At 38.9% G+C, this 21,371-nt stretch overlaps 3 protein-coding genes across 6 annotated transcripts; 1 reads left to right on the forward strand and 2 right to left on the reverse strand.

Annotated features, from left to right (window-relative positions):
- Positions 1 to 785: 785 nt before the first annotated feature.
- On the reverse strand, positions 786 to 2,722 carry acyp1 (acylphosphatase 1, erythrocyte (common) type). 2 transcript variants are annotated; one of them, XM_026933931.3, is made up of 3 exons: positions 2,360 to 2,722; positions 2,081 to 2,170; positions 786 to 1,161 (listed from the first exon to the last, which is right to left on the reverse strand). In XM_026933931.3, exons 1-3 carry the CDS (start codon positions 2,411 to 2,413, stop codon positions 946 to 948), a joined length of 360 nt encoding a protein of 119 aa, XP_026789732.1. In that variant the 5' UTR covers positions 2,414 to 2,722; the 3' UTR covers positions 786 to 945. The 2 variants fall into 2 exon arrangements, with proteins under 2 accessions (XP_026789732.1, XP_026789733.1); XM_026933932.3 differs by having other exon boundaries at positions 2,081 to 2,722.
- A 340-nt stretch (positions 2,723 to 3,062) lies between these two features.
- Positions 3,063 to 5,752, forward strand: zc2hc1c (zinc finger, C2HC-type containing 1C). 2 transcript variants are annotated; one of them, XM_026933928.3, is made up of 3 exons: positions 3,063 to 3,345; positions 3,581 to 5,185; positions 5,417 to 5,752. In XM_026933928.3, the coding sequence occupies exons 1-3, from the start codon at positions 3,343 to 3,345 to the stop codon at positions 5,639 to 5,641; spliced, it is 1,833 nt and encodes a 610-aa protein (XP_026789729.2). In that variant the 5' UTR covers positions 3,063 to 3,342; the 3' UTR covers positions 5,642 to 5,752. The 2 variants fall into 2 exon arrangements, with proteins under 2 accessions (XP_026789729.2, XP_053093448.1); XM_053237473.1 differs by having other exon boundaries at positions 3,585 to 5,185.
- A 142-nt stretch (positions 5,753 to 5,894) lies between these two features.
- LOC113538853 (serine/threonine-protein kinase Nek9) lies at positions 5,895 to 19,824 on the reverse strand. 2 transcript variants are annotated; one of them, XR_008302516.1, is made up of 24 exons: positions 18,980 to 19,824; positions 17,676 to 17,853; positions 17,498 to 17,553; positions 17,342 to 17,412; positions 17,100 to 17,205; positions 16,773 to 16,904; positions 16,558 to 16,668; positions 16,249 to 16,313; positions 15,258 to 15,308; positions 14,928 to 15,120; positions 14,252 to 14,396; positions 13,892 to 14,092; positions 13,744 to 13,790; positions 13,113 to 13,274; positions 12,894 to 13,002; positions 12,584 to 12,745; positions 12,318 to 12,485; positions 12,124 to 12,183; positions 10,371 to 10,558; positions 10,115 to 10,276; positions 9,848 to 9,970; positions 9,035 to 9,088; positions 7,643 to 8,604; positions 5,895 to 7,542 (listed from the first exon to the last, which is right to left on the reverse strand). XR_008302516.1 is itself a non-coding variant. In XM_034308007.2 (23 exons), exons 1-23 carry the CDS (start codon positions 19,157 to 19,159, stop codon positions 8,485 to 8,487), a joined length of 2,844 nt encoding a protein of 947 aa, XP_034163898.1. In that variant the 5' UTR covers positions 19,160 to 19,824; the 3' UTR covers positions 5,895 to 8,484. The 2 variants fall into 2 exon arrangements, 1 of the variants encoding a protein (XP_034163898.1); XM_034308007.2 differs by having other exon boundaries at positions 5,895 to 8,604.
- Positions 19,825 to 21,371: the final 1,547 nt, after the last annotated feature.

The following is a 21,371-nucleotide window of genomic DNA, read 5'->3' on the forward strand; positions in this document are numbered from 1 at the left end:
TTCAATGTCTGGTTGTTAGTATACTAGTGGTTTCTTTCTTTTTTTTAGGACTTTCCAAATTGTTGTATTGGCTATGTCCAATGCTTGTGCAATAGCTCTGATCAATTTTCCCTCTTTTCTCAGCTTCAGAATGGCTTGCTTTTCTCCCATAGACAGCTCTCTAGTCTTCATGTTGGTTTATCTTTTTTAACAACAAATGCAGTCTTCACAGGTGAAAAGCAGGACTCAAACTAAGAGTAGCCATTCAGAGCATTGAATAATCTATCACATGTTCCATTATTTCTGATCACTTGAAAAATGGGTGGGTTCAAACAAAAGGTGCCATGTTCTAAGTTATTTAACACCTCTAGATGTAAACATCAGGAAATCAAAACAAATCAAAGCATTACAATACTTTCAGGGGGGACTGCATACAGAAATATGCTATCATACCGCAAACTTTTTATGAAGCCATAATTCATCACTGCAACTGTCTCACTTTGTTTCTGAAAGATTGCTCTAATCCCTACAATGTGCATTGCAGATATTCTTTACCCACTGCTGGAATCATTCACTGTGTATGGTTTCATAAGTGAAAAATGACAACACTCCCAGAATACTGAACCGGCTAGCTGAACCGGAGTGTGGACACGAGATAAGACTTCTGAATCAAACTTTTGAATGGTCTTCCCTAAGCGTACTTTTAAATTATAAAAAAATTACCACTGATGCAACTGGTTCAAAAGTATTAGCACAATGTGCATAATAAATAACAGGTGTATGTAAAGATCACATCAGAAAGGAAGTGCATTTTATGTTATGTGTATGATTTATTACTGCACATGTCAGGTACAGCCTATCTCATCATCGGAGTGTATTTATTGTGTAACAGACAAATAGCTTATCTTAAACATCTTTAAATAAAATTAGAATTCATTTCACAAGTCCATTAGTTTACTCCACTGATTAGCGGACAACTCTGAAATCCTTGAAGTCCATGCTCTCGATTTTCTTCTCATTACTGAAATCAGCTTTTATGATCCGGGACTGTGGACTGCCTGTGGTCTTGAGCCACTCCTGCATCTGTCTGACTTTAGATGCAGGACCTTGGAGCTGACCTTGTACCGTTCCAGCCGAAGTGTTCTGCACCCAGCCAACCAAACCCAACTTCTTCCCCTCAGACTGAAAACACACACAGATTACAAATCATGTTCATACTAATGCTTTACACCTTAAAGGGGGTCCGAGGATCCCCAGGGTAGGGATGGGCGATATAGACTTAAAACTATGTGACGATATTTCATGGTATTTTTGGTGGTAAGGATATAAATGACGATATGAAAATAGTAACATTCAGCACTCATCTTTTTGGCCAAAAGTCACATCAGCATACAGTCTTGAGAGCCAACTGATTCAAATCTGATCTATATCCGAACCACTTCCATATTACAGAGGAAGCTCCTTTTTTAGGAATTAATTCTTCTTCCTCGTCTAGGGTTGCAACTCTGCCTTCCACCATGCTTGTTCTCGTTCTATGTGTGAGATGCCCATGTTGCGGCGCTTAAACACATCATCAGCTATATGGTCAATATTACGGGATGACAAATTCTTATCATGGGGAGGAATTGTACCTGTATATCATGGACGATACAATATGGCACAGCTCTACCCCGGGGTCCGTGAAGCAAAGCCAAGCAATCTATGACTTTTTTTTTTTTTTTTTAATTTAGTTATAGCAGTGAAAATCACAATCCACCATTATCAAAGTTATTATATTTATTATTGAGTTTTTATAGTTATTAGGCTGTTTGATTTGTAACTTGAATTGAATGGGTTTAAGCCAAAGCTCAGTAACACAAAAACAACAAGACCTATAAATAATGTCAACTTGGACCTAGGGGAAAGTTCAGGAGTATAAAAGCTCTATGACTCTCTTTAAATATAATACAATAATGTTATCTATTTAATAATGTTCATAAAACAACCTGCACTGAGGGATCAGTTTAATTTATTTTACAGTTAAAAGGGTCCCTGGTCCATATCCATGATGATGCAGTAGCAATAAATCCAACACAGCTGTGATGTACACCATTAACCTTACCTGAGTATATTTTCGAAAAAACACTCCCTGGACCTTCCCATATACTTCATAATCTACTGACAGCAGCTCCTCTGTGGACATGGTTACGGTCTGGATGGAGGATAAATTTCTATATAAATAAGACTCCTCTAAACCCGCTAACCCAACATGCTAATACATTAGCAAGCTACTATGCTAATGCTAGCTCTCAGACACTACCGCATTAAAGCAAGTCAAGCTACAGATGATCAGCCAGCTACCACCTTAAACAGAGAACGGGGTTTGGAAACAGGTTTATACCTTCCAGAGCAATAGATATAAAGATTGTCTCGGAAACAGTACTGTTTTATTCATAGGCAGCAGAAAACATCCTCCACTCAGAGCCGGGTGTTGTTCGTTTTCGGTTACTTAGGGACAGGAGCCGAACGCAATGAGTCGATTCTCCACTTCCAGTCACTGGGAATCGAGCGTGGGCTTCAAAGCTTCGGAGTCGATTCTCCACTTCCAGTCACTGGGAATCGAGTGTGGGCTTCAAAACTTCGGAGTCGATTCTCCGTTTCCAGTCACTGGGAATCGAGTGTGGGCTTCAAAACTTCGGAGTCGATTCTCCACTTCCAGTCACTGGGAATCGAGTGTGGGCTTCAAAGCTTCGGAGTCGATTCTCCGTTTCCAGTCATTGGGAATCGAGTGTGGAGCTTTAGAGTCGATTCCACACGCTTCAGCTTCGCTCAAAATGGCTTATCGTGCATATTATTTGCTCTCCAAAGTACACTGCTAATTAAAATGTCAGGTATAAGGAATGCATTATTAAACGTCAAGGCTCATGTTATTTATATAATACAGTTATTTATTATTTATATCGTTTATATCATACAGTTGTTTATTACACTTAAAGTGACTTATTGTCGCATCAATTCTTCTACAAAAATCTGTTACTATCCTGTTTTAGTTTATACAATCGAGAGTCGAGAAACGTTTCGCGTAAAATCGCCTATTGAACTCGATTCGCGAGATCTGGAAAAGGAATCGGAGTCGCATCTGACGAATCACCTGACGTCAGATCTCACGAACCAATCAAATAAGTGAAAGGAAGCCATGTTTGTTTTCTTGTCTCTAGGCAACATGTATCAACAAATCGAGCTGCATTATAACAATCAAGTCGGATAGTTAACGAGTTAGGTTTTTGTTGTCGTTTTCGTTTTAAATCCCGGACAGCATGAGGTCTTGAGGGGGAAAGTGTGAAATAAAAGAGAAAAAGCAACCATCTGAGAAGCGATAGAGTTATGGTAAGTTCAAAAATATACAGCAGGTGATCGAGAGTCAAGGAAGAGTGACCTACCATATATTACATTATAAATACTTTAATAGAGCTTAGCAGAAGTCTATGTCTTTAAATAATGAATAATAAATAATGTCTTTATCATTACTGGGAAATATTGTAGTGACTCAGCATGTTGCAGCTACCATTTATGCACCTGGCTGATCCTGTTCCTTTTTTTTTTTTTTTTTTTTTTTTTCAAGAAAGGGGTCGTATTGGAAAAACTTGCACCCCTGAGAAGAGAAGGCTTCAGCCACAATTCACCTTTTCCTTTTAGACTGCAGGAAGACAAGGAGAGAAAGGGGGCAGCTATGACAGACTGCCAGCAGGACATTTTCCCCTATAACAACTGGACAGATCCTGTCCAAAGGAGGCACAACTCTGCCACTGCCAGGCGAAAAGTATATTCTGAAGAAAAGCAAAATATTTCCTTAGCAAGATCTGAAATGGACACTATGTTCCCTCTGAAGCCTGGGTGCCACAGAATAGCATTTAACCGAAGCAACTGCCAAGCAGACAGTGATTATTTTATACAAAAAGACGAAAAGAGGATTGATTGCCGTAAGGAGCACTGGGAAAACGGTAAACAGACCAGTAACAGGAGACAGGAGAAACACGATAAGAGTAAATTAGAGCATTTTGATGCTGACTCCAATGACCTATCCCGAGAAAGAGGTGAAGCCAATAGCAAATCACTCAATGAGTACCAGATATTACACAAGGGCCAACGCAGACTTTATGAAAATGAGATCCGGCTGACAAAGGAAATACACAAAAAAGAAATTTTATTACAAGAAAAGCTGTTAAAGGCAGTGGAAAGACTGAGGAAGGTTCAGCTGAGAACTGCATCTGAGGACAAGGTGAAAAGCGAGGAGCAGAGGAACACAGGGAAAGCAGAAAACAGGTTAAATTATACGGAGAAAGGAAACTGGGACTGGGAGAGCGCCAGAGACAGGGCTTTAGGAGGCAGAAGACATGAAGGACAACGAGAGGGATTCAATAACTGGGTTAGAGCGAAAGATGTTATAGAAAGACAGGTGAATCATGTGAAAGAGACAAATGCTGGTCAGAAAGAGAAAAAGAGAGAAGAAATAAAGTGGGAGAGCCGGGGAAGAAATACTCAGAGAACCACAAAGACTGTGGAAAAGGAATGGGACCATTTTGAAGAAATGACAAGGCATACGTGGGAAAGGACAAGAACTGAAAAAGACAAAACAAGGAGAGAAAGAGCAATGGAAAGACAAGGGAGTGAGATGAGAGAATGGGACCAGAGAGACTGGCAGGAGAAGGAAATAGTGAGAGTGAATGATGGAGAAAAGAGAAGACGTGAACGAGCAAAGCTCAAGAAAGACATGGAGATAGATGATGAGGATCAGCAGTGGGACCTAATGGACAAGTTTGCTTCAAATTCACATATTAAAGGGAAAGCTGTCTCCAAGCATGACAAAATGAATGTACTTATAGAGGACCATTTAGCAACTCAAGAGAGAGTGCATCAGTATAGTAACAGGGCTGCAGGTGAGCCTCTCAAAAAGCCACTCCCTGAAGCTGATCCAAGCACTCATAACAGTAAAAGGCTCCAGCAAGTGCAACTCAGTCCTGAAAGCCGTCCTGACACTGATTTCCAACTTGTACCTTGTAAAGTATGTAACAGACATTTTACAGAAGATCGTCTGGAGAAGCATATCAGCATTTGTCAGAAAACACAAAAACCCAAACGTCAAGTCTTCGACTCCTCACAGTACCGGGCCAAAGGCACTGAGCTAGAGGAGTTTATGAAGACAAATGGTCGAAGTAAAGCACCAGAGGTAAGGTTACATTATTTAAACAATAGCAGCCACTGCCATTATATGCAAACTAATAGTTGCAAGATTAAGATCTTAGCATGGTAAACTGCAAGTATCTGTAGACTAGACACAATAGCAATTTAGGATTACAGGTTGGTTTTAGCACATGTAATAATTTAACCATTCCAATTGTTTTACATACTATGCTGTATTGCTTACATCAAAATACTTTTTTTTTTTTTATGTCCCCAGCCCAAGAAGAGTAATTGGCGTCAGAAACATGAGGCTTTCGTTCGTAACATACGCCAGGCTCGTGCTCCGGCACCCGGAGGCTTTCAGCCAAGTGCAGATCTGAATTCAGATTATGTAACCTGTCCCCACTGTAGCAGACGTTTTGCCCCTGGTCCGGCTGAGAGGCACATTCCAAAGTGCCAGCACATTAAGAGCAGACCTCCACCTCCCAGGCAGCGCCATTAAACATGATGGCAGGGATTGCATAGTGATATTTTTGCCTTTTAGAAAAATGTTTTAATGAATGGCCACTGCCCACAAAACTAAATGACACTGTAAAATAATGCAGACAAAATGAATGTAAACACAAAGCAAATCTGAAGTAATTATGTCATTGTCTGGGATAACAGTTGTCAGATGACAAACAATAAGATCTAATTACTCAACATGTACTTTTACAAAGCAAACATTTGTACAGTGTAATGTGGTTAAGTGCACATTATTAAAACTCAAGTGCTTTTATTAATACAATGCATGCAATTCTCTCTTTTAAGTATGTGCAGTTACATATGGAAAACACTTCAATACATCCAATAGACATTGGCAATAAAATCTTTGGTGCAAACTTGTATCAATGTAGAAAAGCACTGAAAATGTATCTGAAAAATATGAAAATCTCAATAAAATAAAGGAATATAGAAAGCAGAAACATTATATACCATCATAAGTTGGCATAATCTGCTTTAGAAGTTAACAAGGCACTTAATGGTATTATTATATATATATTTTGTTTGCAGGCTACAGCTTAGGGTTTGCACTGAAGATATCGGCAATTTGCTGTCCATCATTAACAAATGGAGCATACAAATAAACTTTATAGCTCCACGGATAGAAAATGACCATAAAGAAAACAAAATACAAAAATAGAATTATGCAATGTACACACACAAAAATGTCTTTGGTTTCACTGTACCTTAAAAAAGCAGAGAATTTGGTGTGCTCCGAGATTGGATGTACATTTGATAACCATCTCATTAAAATGTTACCTACAGGATTTTGTAATACAAAAAGACAAAGGAATAATGTATCCCAAGATAATTTTTATGTCCTAATTGGGTTGTAACAGAGTACCCACACACAGGCACTGAAAACTAGCAGAGGTCAAAAATTAATTATAGTAAAATAGTTCAACAGAACAGGTGGACTGCAGAGAAAATCATAAGCTTAATATAATGAAACCAGTGGAAAAAATAAACTAAAACATCATAATGGGGGAAAAAAAAAAATTGGTGTTGCCAGCCCGCCACAAAAAAGATCAGCTAACTGGCTTCTGCCTTCAGACACTAATAAGGTGGCAGCAAGCCAAAAAAAAGAGGGTGGGAAAGAGGCATGCCCCAAAACTCTAAATGAGCCTCCTTGACTCATCAATCCTACATTTTTAAGCCTGTGACCCAGAAATCAAAGCCTGCCACTTTCACAGACACATCAGTTCTTTAAATGCAATCAGAGGAATGAAGGAGATACTTCTAAAAAAAAAAAAAAGAAAATACTGATCCTTACTATACTTTTTTTGTACCGTGTGACATATGCAGACATTTTTTAAAAGTGCATTAAGTAAGACCAATCTTATTTTTTTAAGATTAGGTCTCTAACGGTTAGGTGGTGAAAGACATTTGAATGATTACCACGCATCTTCAGAAAGCTCCGCCCCCACGATCTACAGTGGCTGACGGGAGGCACATCCAAACACAAACGAGCATTCCAGCCCGAAAGTCAGTTTTCCAGACAGGTTTTCTCAGTGACTTACTAAACTTTTGCTAAGGCCACAGCTTAATCTGTTTTTTTTTTCTTTTCTTTTTTTATGTTCTACATATCTTACAGGTTATATACACCTCTCCTATAAAATCAAATTCCAATAAATGTTACAATAACATGATGCATGAAATTTCACTAATAGGTACAAATAAAAACCTTGAATAAAAAGCAATTAAAATGTGCCTGATCTCCAAGCGGTGCATATGCAGATTCATTATGCCCTGTGTAGCATCATCAATAAGTTGCTTTAATGTAATGCTCCAGCAAGCAAGGATCTCTCAATTGGTAAATATGTTCACCCTTGATTCTTGCTGTCCTTTTTCCTTTCCTCACTTCCTTAGAAGAAACAAAAGAACAAAGAAAGAAAACAAGGAGGCACAATTAAAGAAATGACAAGCACCCCAAGATTAACCCATATTTAGAAACACTTACATAAAGAACATCCAGGAGTAGGTCACCTCTCATTAGTGCCACCTGAACTATACAAAATACACACCGCAACCACAAGAGGGAGACAATCACACATAGTCTGAAAATCAGTAGTACATTCATCATCACAGATTCTTGGATGATATGTGAAAACCATTCATATACACATTCGCACATAACGGATTAAAATTTTTAAATGATGCATCATTAGTTGCAGGTCTCAATAACTCTTCAAAATAAAGTATGTTAAGAGACATATGAGAAAATAGATATGAATATTGTTTCTGCATATCTAATCTAAAGGCCCCACAATACACAACCAAAGGAAATGTCTACGCATTTTCTCCTGTGAGGAAAACCACAAAAGACATTTTGGTGTAGAAATCAATACTGAAGATAATGGCGCCACACGTGAAATGGCTTAAAGCTTGTCAGGTGCTGTCTTGGCAATAGCTTCCACAATCCAAATAGACATATTAAAGATCTGTCAAGTCTTGAGCAGTCCCGATCCCGAATTATTCATATTGTGGTTCAAGAATAAAAAATTATTACACTGTTGCCTGACATGCATATAAACATAGACATGATGTAGCAGGAATGCTGTGGCCAACTAATATAACCTTGTACTAACATAAGAAGAGAATAATCTTTGATTTTTACCAAGAGGCAGCAAAAATATGTTGTGATGCACAGTCCTTCCCCTCATACTGTGATGAAAGGAAGACTCAGGTCCAAATGACTAACATCTTCCCCAGTCAGCTACTCACTCACTGAGGTTTCAGTTCAGAGAAGATTTTTTTGTCTGCATTCTGTTATAAAATCCATGTTCTGTCTCATTCTCTCCCTCATTCTTCTTTATCAGGTAGACTCCCTTGGTGGTTCCTCTTGTCACAATGATCAGATGCTTCTTTGAGGTCATTAATGGCTTTCCGAAGTCTCTCATTCTCTTGGAGCTGGTCATTGTACTGAAAATTGAGAAACAGATGGGTGTTTAAAACAATATTTCACTGTAATCCTAATGAACCTAATCTCCAGTGCATAGATGGGCTAACAGGCACACCTCCAAAATCCTTACATAGTCTCTTGATGTGTAATATCCACCCTCGTCTTTTTCTTTGGAGAAAACCTAAAATCTTAAACTGTCCCCCAAGTAAGTAACTGGCAATTCCCAGCATTACAACATCTAGTACTGCAGTTTATTTCCTGCCACCTTGTGGACATTAAAATTACATTCAAGAAATGAAGGCAGATATCTATGCGACTGCCTGGGCATGACATCCTCATGTGTTTGGAAATACACAGACAGAAGTATAAACCAGGCACAGCACACACTTCAAGACGATGTGATTCAGGCTAACGGTTGTCATGCAGATATAGAAACAAATAGCTACTCACCTGTTTCTGTAACAGCTGGATTGTTGCGTCTTTCTTTTTCACCACTTCTTTGAGCTACAACAGAAGATAAAACACTTTACTATGAACTAAGCATGTAATATGAAAAACAAGTGAAATTGCTTAAAGGCATGACACAAATCTCTGGTGCTTTTCTTGGACCTGATTTAATATTACCCCTTTTATTAAAAACAAGTAGAACTCAACATCAGCAGCGTCGATGGGGATGCCTCTGCCTCAAGTCTAGTCCTTCTTGGTACTAATTTGTATCCCAGAAATACCCTTAAAATATATTTCAAACAGGAAGGAAGCTACTGAAGAAAAACTATTTCAGACATTTGTCCCTGCCATGACCTTGACCCTGTTAGGATCAATTCCAAAATCTAATCATTTCTGGTTTGCATGATAATTCCATATAAATCTTACAAACGTTCAACCACTCGTTCTTGAGATATCACACTAACTGTAATCTCAGGACACATGGACAGACATACATGGCTGGAACGATGAAAAAAAAAATCATAGCTAGCCAAAAATGGGCCTTGAGCTCCTGAACATGAATGTGTAAAGAACATCTCTGCATGACAAACATTCCAAAATCTAATCAGTTTACATGCTGGTTTCCATGATAATTCTACGTAAAACCTACAAACACTGAACCATTCGGACTTGATATATATCGCACTAACGAGAATCTTGGATGGACGGACAAGCTGAAAACATAATGCCTCCATCACCTAGTGGCAGAGGCTTATTAAAAACATAGCAGTACTCAAGCTGTCTATTTTTGTGCTTCTGTTTGTGTAAAATTCTTACCTGTGCAAGCTCACTGCTCGCTTGGCAGCAAGTCTGTTGTGGACATTGTTGTGGCAGGTTACTTTTCTTCCATGCTCCAGAGTCCAAGCCATTTATGCTCTCATAGTCTACCCATACTGTTTGCTTACAAGATATACAGCATACATGAACAATGTTAAAATTAAAATATACTACTGTGTTTTTTTTAAGTACTTTCGATATCAAACAACCCAAGAATCCTCCTCAAGTTTAACAGAAAAGGGGTTCTAATTTTTCTAAAGCCCTTACCATAAAGCCATTCCCACTAGCAGCAGCTGCAGCAGCTGCCTTTAGTTCTTGAAGCTCGTCATATGGGAGCGTAGCGCGTTCTGTGAAAGACGTAGCGAGAGGGCTAGACATGGAATCTCTGGAGCCATCAGGCATGGGGATGAATTCTGCATCCAGCAGCTCCTGAAGAGGGAAGACTGGAAGTGAATTCCAGGAACCTAAAGGAAGGCTACCAGTTCTAGAGAAGTACTTTACTAAAGTAACTGGTAGTGCATACCTTGCGGAGCCAAGATGGACAAGAACTCTCATTGGTCTTGCTCTCCACTAATACCATTGATGGAGTCTCGGGACCTCTCTCCTCCAGGTCAACCTCCACAGTGCCTCCCATAAAGCCCTCACGCAGCTCAGAGTCTGACCCAGGCTCAATATCCAAGTCCATAGAGGAGCTGGAGCTCTGACCTATCCCTAACAATAATACAGATAAAGCAGAATTCAGGTCAGTACACTCACTAAAGATTTACATCAGGTAAATTAAGCACTCAATTAATACGGTAACTGAAAGTACATTGCCCTCTGAAAGTACTGGGAACAGCAAAGCCAGTTCTTTTGTTTTTGCTATACACTGAAGACATTTGGGTTTGAGATCAAAAGATGAATGAGATGATAGATCAGAATTTCAGCTTTCATTTCCTGATATTTACATCTAGATGTGTTAAACAACTTAGAACATGGCACTGTGACAAGCAGGAGGGAGGGGCCAGGCTGGGAGGACGCACGCCTAGCACTGAGTTGGCTAATCACAGTGGGAGAGAAGGATAAAGGAGCGGCTGGAGATTGGTTAGCCAACTCAGTGCCAGGTGTGCATCCTCACAGCAAAATATTGGAACATGTGACAGGTGTTTCTTGTTGCCCAGGTGTGCCCTGTTAGACTGATTGTTTAAACAATTAATTGCTCTAATATCTACTCTTGCTTTGAGCCCTGGGTTTCACCTGTGAAGAGTGCATTTGTTATTAAAAGGATAAACCATCATGAAGACCAGAGAGCTGTCTACTGGAGAGAAGCAAGCCATTTTGAAGCTGAAATAAGAAAGAAAATCTATAAGAGCCATTCCACAAGCAGTGGGCATAGCCAATAGAACGGGCATAGCCAACACAACAATTTGGAATGTCCTGAAAAAGAAGGAAACTACTGGTGTACCAGCAGTTGATGACAGAAACATTGTGAGAGCTGTATAGAAAAGCCCAAAAACAACAGTCAGTGGCATCACCAACAACCTTCACAGGGGAGGGGTGAAGGTATCACAATCCACCGTTTGAAGACGACTTTGAGAGCAGAAAAATAGAGGCCATACCACAAGATGCAAACCGTTCATCAGAAGGTCTGATATGAATACACAAAGAAATGCAGAGAGGATGCAGAAAAGTTCTGGAACCAAGATTAACCTCTACCAAAGTAAAGGAAAAACCAAAGTGTGAATTAAGAAAGGATCTACTTATGATCCAAAACATATAAGCTCACTGGTCAAGCACAGTGGAGGTAGTGTCATGGCTTGGGCTTGCAAAGATTCTTCTGGAATGGGCTCACTAATATTTTTTGATGATGTAACTCATGATGGTAGCAGCAGAATGAATTCAGAGGTCTACAGAAACATTCTGTCTGCCAATTTACAGAGAATTGAATCCAATCTAATTGGGAGGAACTTCACCACGCAGCAAGACAATAACCCAAAACACACTGCCAACACAAAAAAGGAAAAAGTGCAAGGTTTTAGACTGGCCAAGTCAATCACCAGACCCTAACACAACTGAGCAGGCATTTCACCTCCTGAAGAGGAAACTAATGGGAGAAACCCCCAAAACTAACAACAACTGAAATAGGATTTGGTACAAGCCTGGAAAAGCATCACAAAAGAAGAATGCAACAGTCTGGTGATGTCAGTAAACAAAAGAATTGGCCTTGTCATTCCAATACTTTTGAAGGGGACTGTATATGAACACAAATATCACAAAAACAAAATACATTTTCTTACCACTTCCAATGGACAGTCCACTGCTGTTTGAACGGATTGTTTTGGAGTTAAGCAGCTTTTCTGTGAGAAGCATAAAAAGTGGATGGGATCAGGCTGTTAATATCCTAATGCTGAACCCTACCTGATATTCAAAAGAATCATATTTCAAACTATTTTGGTTTGTAACAACTTGGGGTAGAAAGTAAGCTAATTACCCATGATAATGATTGTGTGCCAACCCCTGCAGGACAAGTCAGGTACGTGATGCAGGGAACCAAATATGGGGCGAGGAAGAGCGGGGCAAACCTCAGAGCCAAATCCTCGATCAGCAGGCATGCCTAAACGGCCATTTCCTGCATTTCCCCAGGCAAAGATTTGATTATCTGAAGGGCAAAAATAATATTTGTCAGTGTACTTAATTTCAGTGTACTTCCTGTACATTCCCTTTTTGCATCTTTCCAGTGATATTCTCTTTGCTCACCCTCTGTGGCAGCAATCGTGAAGCCATCTCCACAGGACACTTTGGAGACAACTTTTCCCCCAAAGGGTCCTAAAAGCAGTTGAACCCCTTGATGCTTCTTAAAGTCCTTTACACCAAGCTGGCCATATTTATTACAGCCAAATGTCATCAGACGCCCCCGTTCTGCAGATACATAGACCAGAAAATGGAATAATAGATATTCAGTTTCAAATAGTTACTCAAATGTTTTCCTGTACAGAATGTGATTAGTGATATTTTTTTTCCATTGTAAAGCCATAAGACATATTCAAAAAGGGAATAAATGCTCTACCATCAATGGCTGCTGTATGGGTCTTTCCAGGGGCGATGATTTGGATCTTAAACCGGGCAAGCAGCTTTACTAAAGTCAGAGTTGTTGTGTATGGTATGTCCTGACAACCCTAATTGATGGAGATTTAGATGTTCTTAGAGAGTCTGAAGGTTAAACAAAAAATCAGCTAAGACAGACAGGAAATTGTTCAATAGTGTGAGACCTCTATGAGGTCCATACCTCCCCAGGGTGGTTCTTGATACCAGTAATGCCTTGATTGAGACCTAGCTTGTTAAACTCGTTGTTTCCACAGGCCAAGACCTTTCCAGACTCTGTAAGGAAAAAAGTTCCATCGTTGCCACAGCACACTGAGGCAATAGAGGCACTCTTTGGCACTTCCACCTGCATAGTGTACATATGATGCAGGCAGATTAGTAAGGCAGATTACTGTGAAATAAACACTCTTATTTGCACACAGCACATTCAGGAAGATAATGCAAACCTTAAAAAAAAAAAAAAAAACTGACAACATATGAAATAAATAGGAATCATACCACTGATCACTATCAGTAATATCTTAAGCTCAAGCTGAAGGTCATCTGCTCTACATATGTTACTGTGATAAATAATATGCCAAGTATTGTATTAGAACTATCATTAAAATATAAAGGATCACAATAAAATAAAATAATTACTAATACCACTGAAGTACACATAATACATATACCCCTGCTATATACATGTGTACCAGTGTGTAACTGCACAATTAACTGTATGCATCATGAAACAGTTCAGCACAGATTACATGTAAGCAATGTAAATGTTTACCAGAAATGCCTGCAAGGCTTATGCAAACATAATATATACTTACTAGCATAGGAGAGGCAAAGTCATCCTCGCAGTCCAGGCCAAGTCTACCTGTCCAGAAGAACATAATCTCTTGTTAAATAAACATATGTTACTTTAAACCCAATACTGCAATCCTCTTTTGTGGTACTCTGAATATATTTAGTGCTTACCATGTTCTCCACAGCCCCAGGAATAGATTTCTCCACTGTGAGTCAACACTACCACATGGTTGTCTCCACAAGACACCTGTCGCACTGGTCGTTCCTGAAAGAACTCCAGCAGAACCGGCTCAAGAACCTCCATACCCATGTCATTCTCCACACCAATACAGCCGTAATAGTCTGAGCCAAACATGTACATTTGGTCCTCATCTGGTAGGAAAGATCAAAGAAATACATTCACAAACCTAAACAAGCATTTGGCTTTATTAATACAGCAATAAGATCTACTGAAGTATTCAAATGCTCGATTACTTTTCTTAAACCTCAAACAGCTTTAACACAATCAATGAGCTTTTAATCTTTACTTACCAGTTACACAGGCAGTAAAGTCTGCCCCACAAGACACCTGCCTGATGGCTTTTCCCTGCAGACGTTCCACTTTGCGAGGCTGTCGATATGAAGCCTGATCCCCATGCCCAAGCTGGCCCACCATTTTAGCACCACCTTGCACACTCTACAGAGGAAATAAACATGCTTGCTTCACTCGTATTAACTAACACTGATGTAAAAATACAGCACAATACACTGTGACAATGGAATGCAGATCAAATTCTCTGTTGGAAAAAAGTTAATCTCTGTCCAACTGAAATTATGTCGTGCCTCAAAGCAAACGGCAACCACCTTTTTTTTTTTTATTTTTTTTTTTTTTAAGTACATTGACATGAAGGAATCAACACAAAGTACATACACATATCTATCCTTAGAACAATTCTCAAATTCAGGACCCTCTCCACTTCCTACTAACTAGAAGAATCAAGCAGCTTTCTACTGCAAGAGTTTTTTTAGGTTCTCTGTTTTTACAGCAAGTTTTTTGTTTTTTTTTAATGACAAGGCAAATAACATTAATATTAACATTAAAAAAGCAACTATATTTGCAAATACTAGGTGATTAATTCTGCATGCGTTTTTTTTTTTTAGGTGTACCATCCAAGAAAAAACAAGATTATTACACTGATGTGCAAAATGTTTAAAACAAGATTCTTACAGCCCAAGTGTAAAGCTCTTTCTCCACAGTAACCACAGCGAAATGCGTCTCCCCTGCACACACTTGCTGAGCACTAGTGCCACCCTTAAACACGTCCAGTTTCTGAGGGGTGAACTTCCCTCCTCCCCAGAAATACACCTCTCTGGAACGAGTGGTTACTACAGCAACTGGGGTGTCTGATACTGTGCTCAACCTGAAGAGGAGGGAGAGGGGGAAAAAAAACAAAAAAAAAACAAAAAAAAAAAACCTACAGAGTAAATCCCAAACTTGTAAAAGCAGACTATATTAGAAACAGCATTGCTAAAGGCTGTTACAAACTGTTACACATACCTGGGCTTCTTTATGGCTGAATTCAGTGCAGCCACACGCCCCTCAAACTTCCTGCAAGCATTCACAATTTTTTTTATTGTTTCATGTTTGAGCTACTTACTTGTTTACACTCAATTACTTAGAGTTTTTTTTAGTCCTGAAAGCAAAACTTTATGTTTTGTACTTTGGTCCTGAAAGTAAAACCTTATGTTCTGGTGCTTTGGTCCTGAAAGTAAAACCTTATGTTTTGCAAAAGTAAATAGAAAGATAGAAATGCCAAAGTGAAACTCCAACCACTGCAACTGTATTAAGTTAAAACTGCTTCACTAACAGTACATCTTGATGACATACAATATCGTGCAAAGGTCTGAGGCCCATGTGAGAAAATGCTGTAAAGCAAAGTTGCCTTCTAAAATAATGAAATTAAAATGTTTTATCTATCAAAAAGCACTAAACTAAACAGCATCAATATTTGGCTTTAAAGTAGTCTCAGGTACACATTTTTTATGAAAATGGTACAGTTACAGGTACAGTTTTATGGAAATCTTGGCTGGTAAGTTTTTCTAAGCATCTTGGACAATCTGCCACAGCTCTTCTGGAAACTTTGACTCTAGCTCTTGCTTCTGTTTTTGCTGAACAGAGATCTAATACATAATATGTTACTTTCTTTACTTACATACAAATGCTTTTCTGTAAAATTTAATTTGGGTTGGAAAAGTAACGTTTGGAAATGTAAAGTGTTTTTACTGACCCAATAATGCAAAAGTCATAAAATAAACATCTAAGACAAAATTAGTATTTAAAAAAACGAGTGTAACTAAGACTTTTGCACAGTACTGTAATAATTCAAAGTAACTAACTAAGTAACAAAAGCTAAAACACAGAAACAGTGTGCAGCCACAAACTCAATGTAAAAATAAACAGTTTATTCAATAGCATAGAAACTTGACTCATTACCATTATCAGTCTTTATGAACCACACTTTTGTTAATAATGACATCTTAATACTCACTGTTTATCACAGGAGATGATAGGCCGGTCAAGAATCTGATCAGCAGTCGGTCTCTTCTCTGGATCCTAAAACAGAAATGTATATGCACTCATTACTGCTGATTTACAATCTTGTGTTAGCATGTCCATTTGCATTATTTTGTGCTGCTGCCCAAACTGCATTATTTCTAACTCTTACTACACAGGCATGGTTCTCCACACAAAAACATCAGGTGAAGTGACTACCGTGAATACATACATATATATATTAAAACAAAACAAAACAAAACAACAACAAAAAAAACACACACATATATTTCAATCTGCTCACCTGATCTAAGCATGCGTAGACTATCTTTATGAGCTCTGATGAATAAACATCTGAGTTCATCTCCATAGTAAAGTTACCCTGGACGATCTTCACACACAGATTCAGAGGATTCTGGAGATTGAAAATGGGCAATAAGCAATGCTAGGCCTAACAGTGCTAGGGTTAACAACACACTGTAAGCCAACTTTAAAGACACAGCTGTTTTAGATAAATACCGTTGCATCAAAGGTCCTGGTGAGAGTCAGAAGCTCAAATAAAACACAGCCCATGGCCCAGATGTCTGATTTAAAGTTGTACTTGACCCCTTGACAAAGCTCCGGTGACATGTAGTATGGAGTGCCTACACACTGGAGGACAAAATACAGATTGCAACACTATATAAGGTATAGCAGTTTCTGCAGAGTGAGTGAGAGGCAAATTAAGTGAATGATGTGATGTCTGAGGCACACAGATAAATGTAGGCATTAGATTAGTGATCTTATTTAGATCAGATTCAAAAGGAAATATCAATGAAATTTATTATTGTAGGTGAATTCACTCACTGTCTCTGCCATTGAATACTCTGAATCCAGCTTCTTAGCCAAACCATAGTCTCCTAGCTTTATTAAGTTTGTCTTGGTGAGGAAGATATTTAATGTTTTTATGTCCCTTTAAAGTGCACAAGAAAAGCATACAGGTTCCTATAAAAACTCAATTTTCTTGAATTATATAAGCTTGAATTATAAAAATATTTTTTTAAAAAAAGGCAGCAAACATGTACCAGACATAGATGTAAAGTTCATACCTGTGCAGAACACCAGCTTTATGAATATGAGCCACAGCTGATGCAATTTGGAACAGATACCATATAACAACCTAAGAAAATAATCAAACGTACAATGTCACAATAAGATAACGTTAACTATTTATAGACACTTTTCCAATTGTTTTAAAATATTACCTCCTGTGTAAAGAGTTGTCCTTTCTGTTGGTTAATTTTGTCATACAGATTTCCACCTGGAAAAAAAAAAGTATATACGTGTGATGTTTTTAATCTAACAGCTAGATTTTTGTTTTATATGTTGCATGTTCATTTAAAAAACAGCAAAATGGACTGCAATATAAAAAAAGCATCTGACCATTGCAGTATTCCAGCTCAATCAGCAGGGTGTTCTTGTCCATAAAGTGGTTGTAATACGCTATGATGTTGTTATGCTGGAGAATGGACAGGATGCTGATTTCATTCATGACATCTCTGCGCTTTTTATCTGAGAGACCGGTCAGCTCAATCTCCTTCCAAACCACCAAGGAATTATCCTGAGAAAGGGAGAGTCAGAGCAATGGCATGTTGAAGTGCTTCACTGATTTACACAACAGCCAACAGATACATGTTTGACATACGCCACACCCCCTTCACTCACTCCTGTTGGCTTTAATAAGGACAGTATCCTACATTATGAGATGCCATATGTTTTTGGAGTTATGATGAACAAGTCTGAGCTGAGGTCGACCGTCATCTGTGCTGATAGTGAAGAAGAGCTGCTCTGTCATAAACATGAGGCATCTGACACATCTGAATGTGAGGATTATAATGATTTTTAAATATTACACTACTTCAAAAAATGATATTACTTAATTGAGAAGCTCTGACATTATATAAAGACAGAACTGCATGATTGATCAGTCTGAAGTAGCAGGACAATTCAGGATTGAACATCCCCAAGCTGGTAAAACGCTCCTCTATTCCTGTCCTATTCCTGTCCTATTCCTGTCACATAATGGCGAACAAATTCCAGCCTCTTCAAAATGAATGAACCCCAAACAATGCTAAGCATTTTTTCCTCAACCAAGGGATGGCTGAAAAAGGGAATAGTGTGTGGGAAGACACGTTACCACAAATGCACTGATGAACCATGTTTGCTGCTAACAAGCTGCTACTGTAAAGAAAGACTCGCCCGGGGGCAGGACATATATTTTCTTTAGACAGCATTTAATTGGAGAAACACTAAACTAGTACTGGATGAGTCATCAGAAATTAACTGCTTTTCCAAAGGTGATGAAGTATAAAATTAAAACAAGAATACTTCCAAAATTTTTCTTTTTTTTCTCATATTGGGGCCCATAACAGTAAGGGACAGGGTTTAAAACAAACACAAACAAACCTGTCCAAATTTGACTTTAAACAACATTCTTGAGAAGAAAACTGGACACAGTGCTTCTTGTTCTGTCTTTGGCATTTGTAACTTGTGTGAGAAAACGGAAGATAGTCTGGGGTGGTCAACAGACCAAATAACTCAAGGGCAAAGGCAAAGAATAAAGCAAGTATTCAAGCATAGTAGTCTTGTGGAAATATTTTAAGGATGTAACATACCATATCTAGTGGACAAGAAAACAGCGATGCAAGACAAAAGTGCAAGACAAAAGAAGAAGTGCTGATGCCTACCTCTGTGCGTCTGTATAAGGTGGCTTCCCCAAAAGCGCCCTTCCCCAGCACCCTGATGGGAATGTAGTGTAACTTCTCCTCCTCGCCGCTGAACAGGCCTGGTGCCGGGGCGCTGCTCACTGACTCGCAGCCCGAGTCCGACAGAGACGCGTAATGCCGCTCATAATCTTCCAATGACATTTTGTTGACAGCCGTTTAGTTGATGATAAACACGATGGCAGTAATGAGACAATACTACATGATCAGCGCCGCGCAGCCTGATCACTCCAGCTAGCTAAATTTGTAATATTAACACTCCTGCACAAGTACAGTCTCGAGCCTACCAATGATTTTGTCAGATTTGCTAGCTAATAAAATTCTACTGGTTGTCTAGCTAGCATTAGCAACCTAGCCAAAACTAGTGTTGTATTTTAGTTAAAAAAAAGGATTTACTCAGTTGACATCTCAGTAAAACTACACGTATTTGATATTAAAGACGTACGACTAACTCTAAAATACGTTTCCTTGTTTCTTCTTCATAACAGCCCGCAGACAAACAGCTTGGCACGCCAAAAAAGGCTCAAAAGTTTGACGTTAGCTAAGCTAGCTAGTTAGATACGTCGCGGATTTAACAAACTTAGGTAACTAGCCAGCTGACACAGAACTCTCTGGAACTCTCACAGAACTATACAACTGTTACAACGCCAAGGTTTCTATCTAAAATCACAATTACATCCAGAGCTCTAGCTGTGTGTTCATCACTTTTTAGTTAATCGGGTCCCGTTTCTCTGACTCCAATATGAGGCAGATAAGGGGCGTGGCAAAGCGCGGAGAGTCGGATCCCGAAATGATTCTTCAATCCGACACTTGCACATTGAGTTCATAATGAATCGATTCCTAAACCAACTCCCTGCTGCACCATCCGGTGTGTGTGTGTGTGTGTGTGTGTGTGTGTGTGTCGAGTCTACACTGACTTTGGTTTCAACCAGCAACATAATGTAATGGACTTAATATTATCTTAATATCATCTGTTCTGGTTTTGCAGTTTATATTACACGAGTTAAATTTGTCTTCAAAGCTCAGAAAAGCACACCCAGAAAAGAACCGACTCAATGAATACGGAATTACGATTCATATATTTCCAATTCACGGACAATCTAAAATAAAAGTCCCAAACGTGTTTTCACGCGTGTTGTTGAAGACGTGCAGATTCCCTGAGGCTCTTGCCCAACTAGACTCAGGGAGTTGCTATTCAGTTTCAGTATCTTTATACAATGAGAGTAAAGATATTTTACTGTATGCATACGTTTCCCAAACATCTTTAAGGTTTTAACTGATTTGTTATAAATCTATTTAAAAAAAAGTGCAGAGGAGATTGCAGGCATCAACTGCAAACATCAGGTAAAACATTTTTTCCCCACACATATGCATTAAACTCCCACCTGGGTATTTGTGTGAAAGGGGTGCTGAAATATTCTTGGGAAGAAGGAGCCCAGCACAGTTTGATTTCCCTGTTTAGTAGACTTGTTAGATTTTTTAAAACCTGTTTTCATTTTTCTCAACCCAGAAAATATTTGTATGTTAATGTACAGTATCAATGGCAAATAAAAGGCATTCACAAGGCTATTTTGGGAGGCACAGTGGCTAGTGTTGCCACCTCACAGCTTGAGCGTCCCCGGTTCAACCCTGATCTTGGGTTACTGTCTGTGCAGTTTTGCACGTTCTGCCCGTGTCCACGTGGGTTTCCTCTGGGTTCTCAAGTTTCCTCCTCCTTCCCAAAAGCAGGTCATTGAATTGGCTATGCTAAGTTGCCTGTAGGTGTGAATGAGTGTATGAATGTGTGCATGGTGGCCTGCGATGGACTGGCGTCCCATTCATGGTGCATTCCCTCCTCGCACCCAGAGTTCCTGGGATAAGCTCTGGATCCACCGAGATCCTGACCAGAATAAAACGGCTACTGAAAATGAATGAATGAATGAATCTATTTTGAATGTTCAGGTTCCCATGCAGAATAAGATTCTGTAATTTCCACAATTTATTCAAATCAGATCCTAAAATAATGTTTTTGACTCTGAAGTCTACTGTTTAACACAAGTACTTTCTAGTTTCACTACTGTACTTATGGAAAAATAAAAATGATAAAAAAATAATAAAAATCATGCATAAAGCACATTTGTGGTATAAGCTATGATTTGCTATGCTCATTCAGCACTAAGAAAGTATGTATATAAATCTGTCACAAAAGTAGATTTTGAAGTGATTAGCATTACTGAATAACATGAATAATGAACACATTTATATTCAAAGAAGCTGCCAAAAATGCATAATGATATGTGGTCACAATTGATCACCTCAACAGACTACAATCTGTGAGTTGCATGAAACTTATGGTCTTTGTGTTCAATCCATTTTA

The sequence above is a fragment of the Pangasianodon hypophthalmus genome, chromosome 10 (genome assembly GCF_027358585.1).
Source record: "Pangasianodon hypophthalmus isolate fPanHyp1 chromosome 10, fPanHyp1.pri, whole genome shotgun sequence".
Classification (NCBI taxonomy): domain Eukaryota; kingdom Metazoa; phylum Chordata; class Actinopteri; order Siluriformes; family Pangasiidae; genus Pangasianodon; species Pangasianodon hypophthalmus.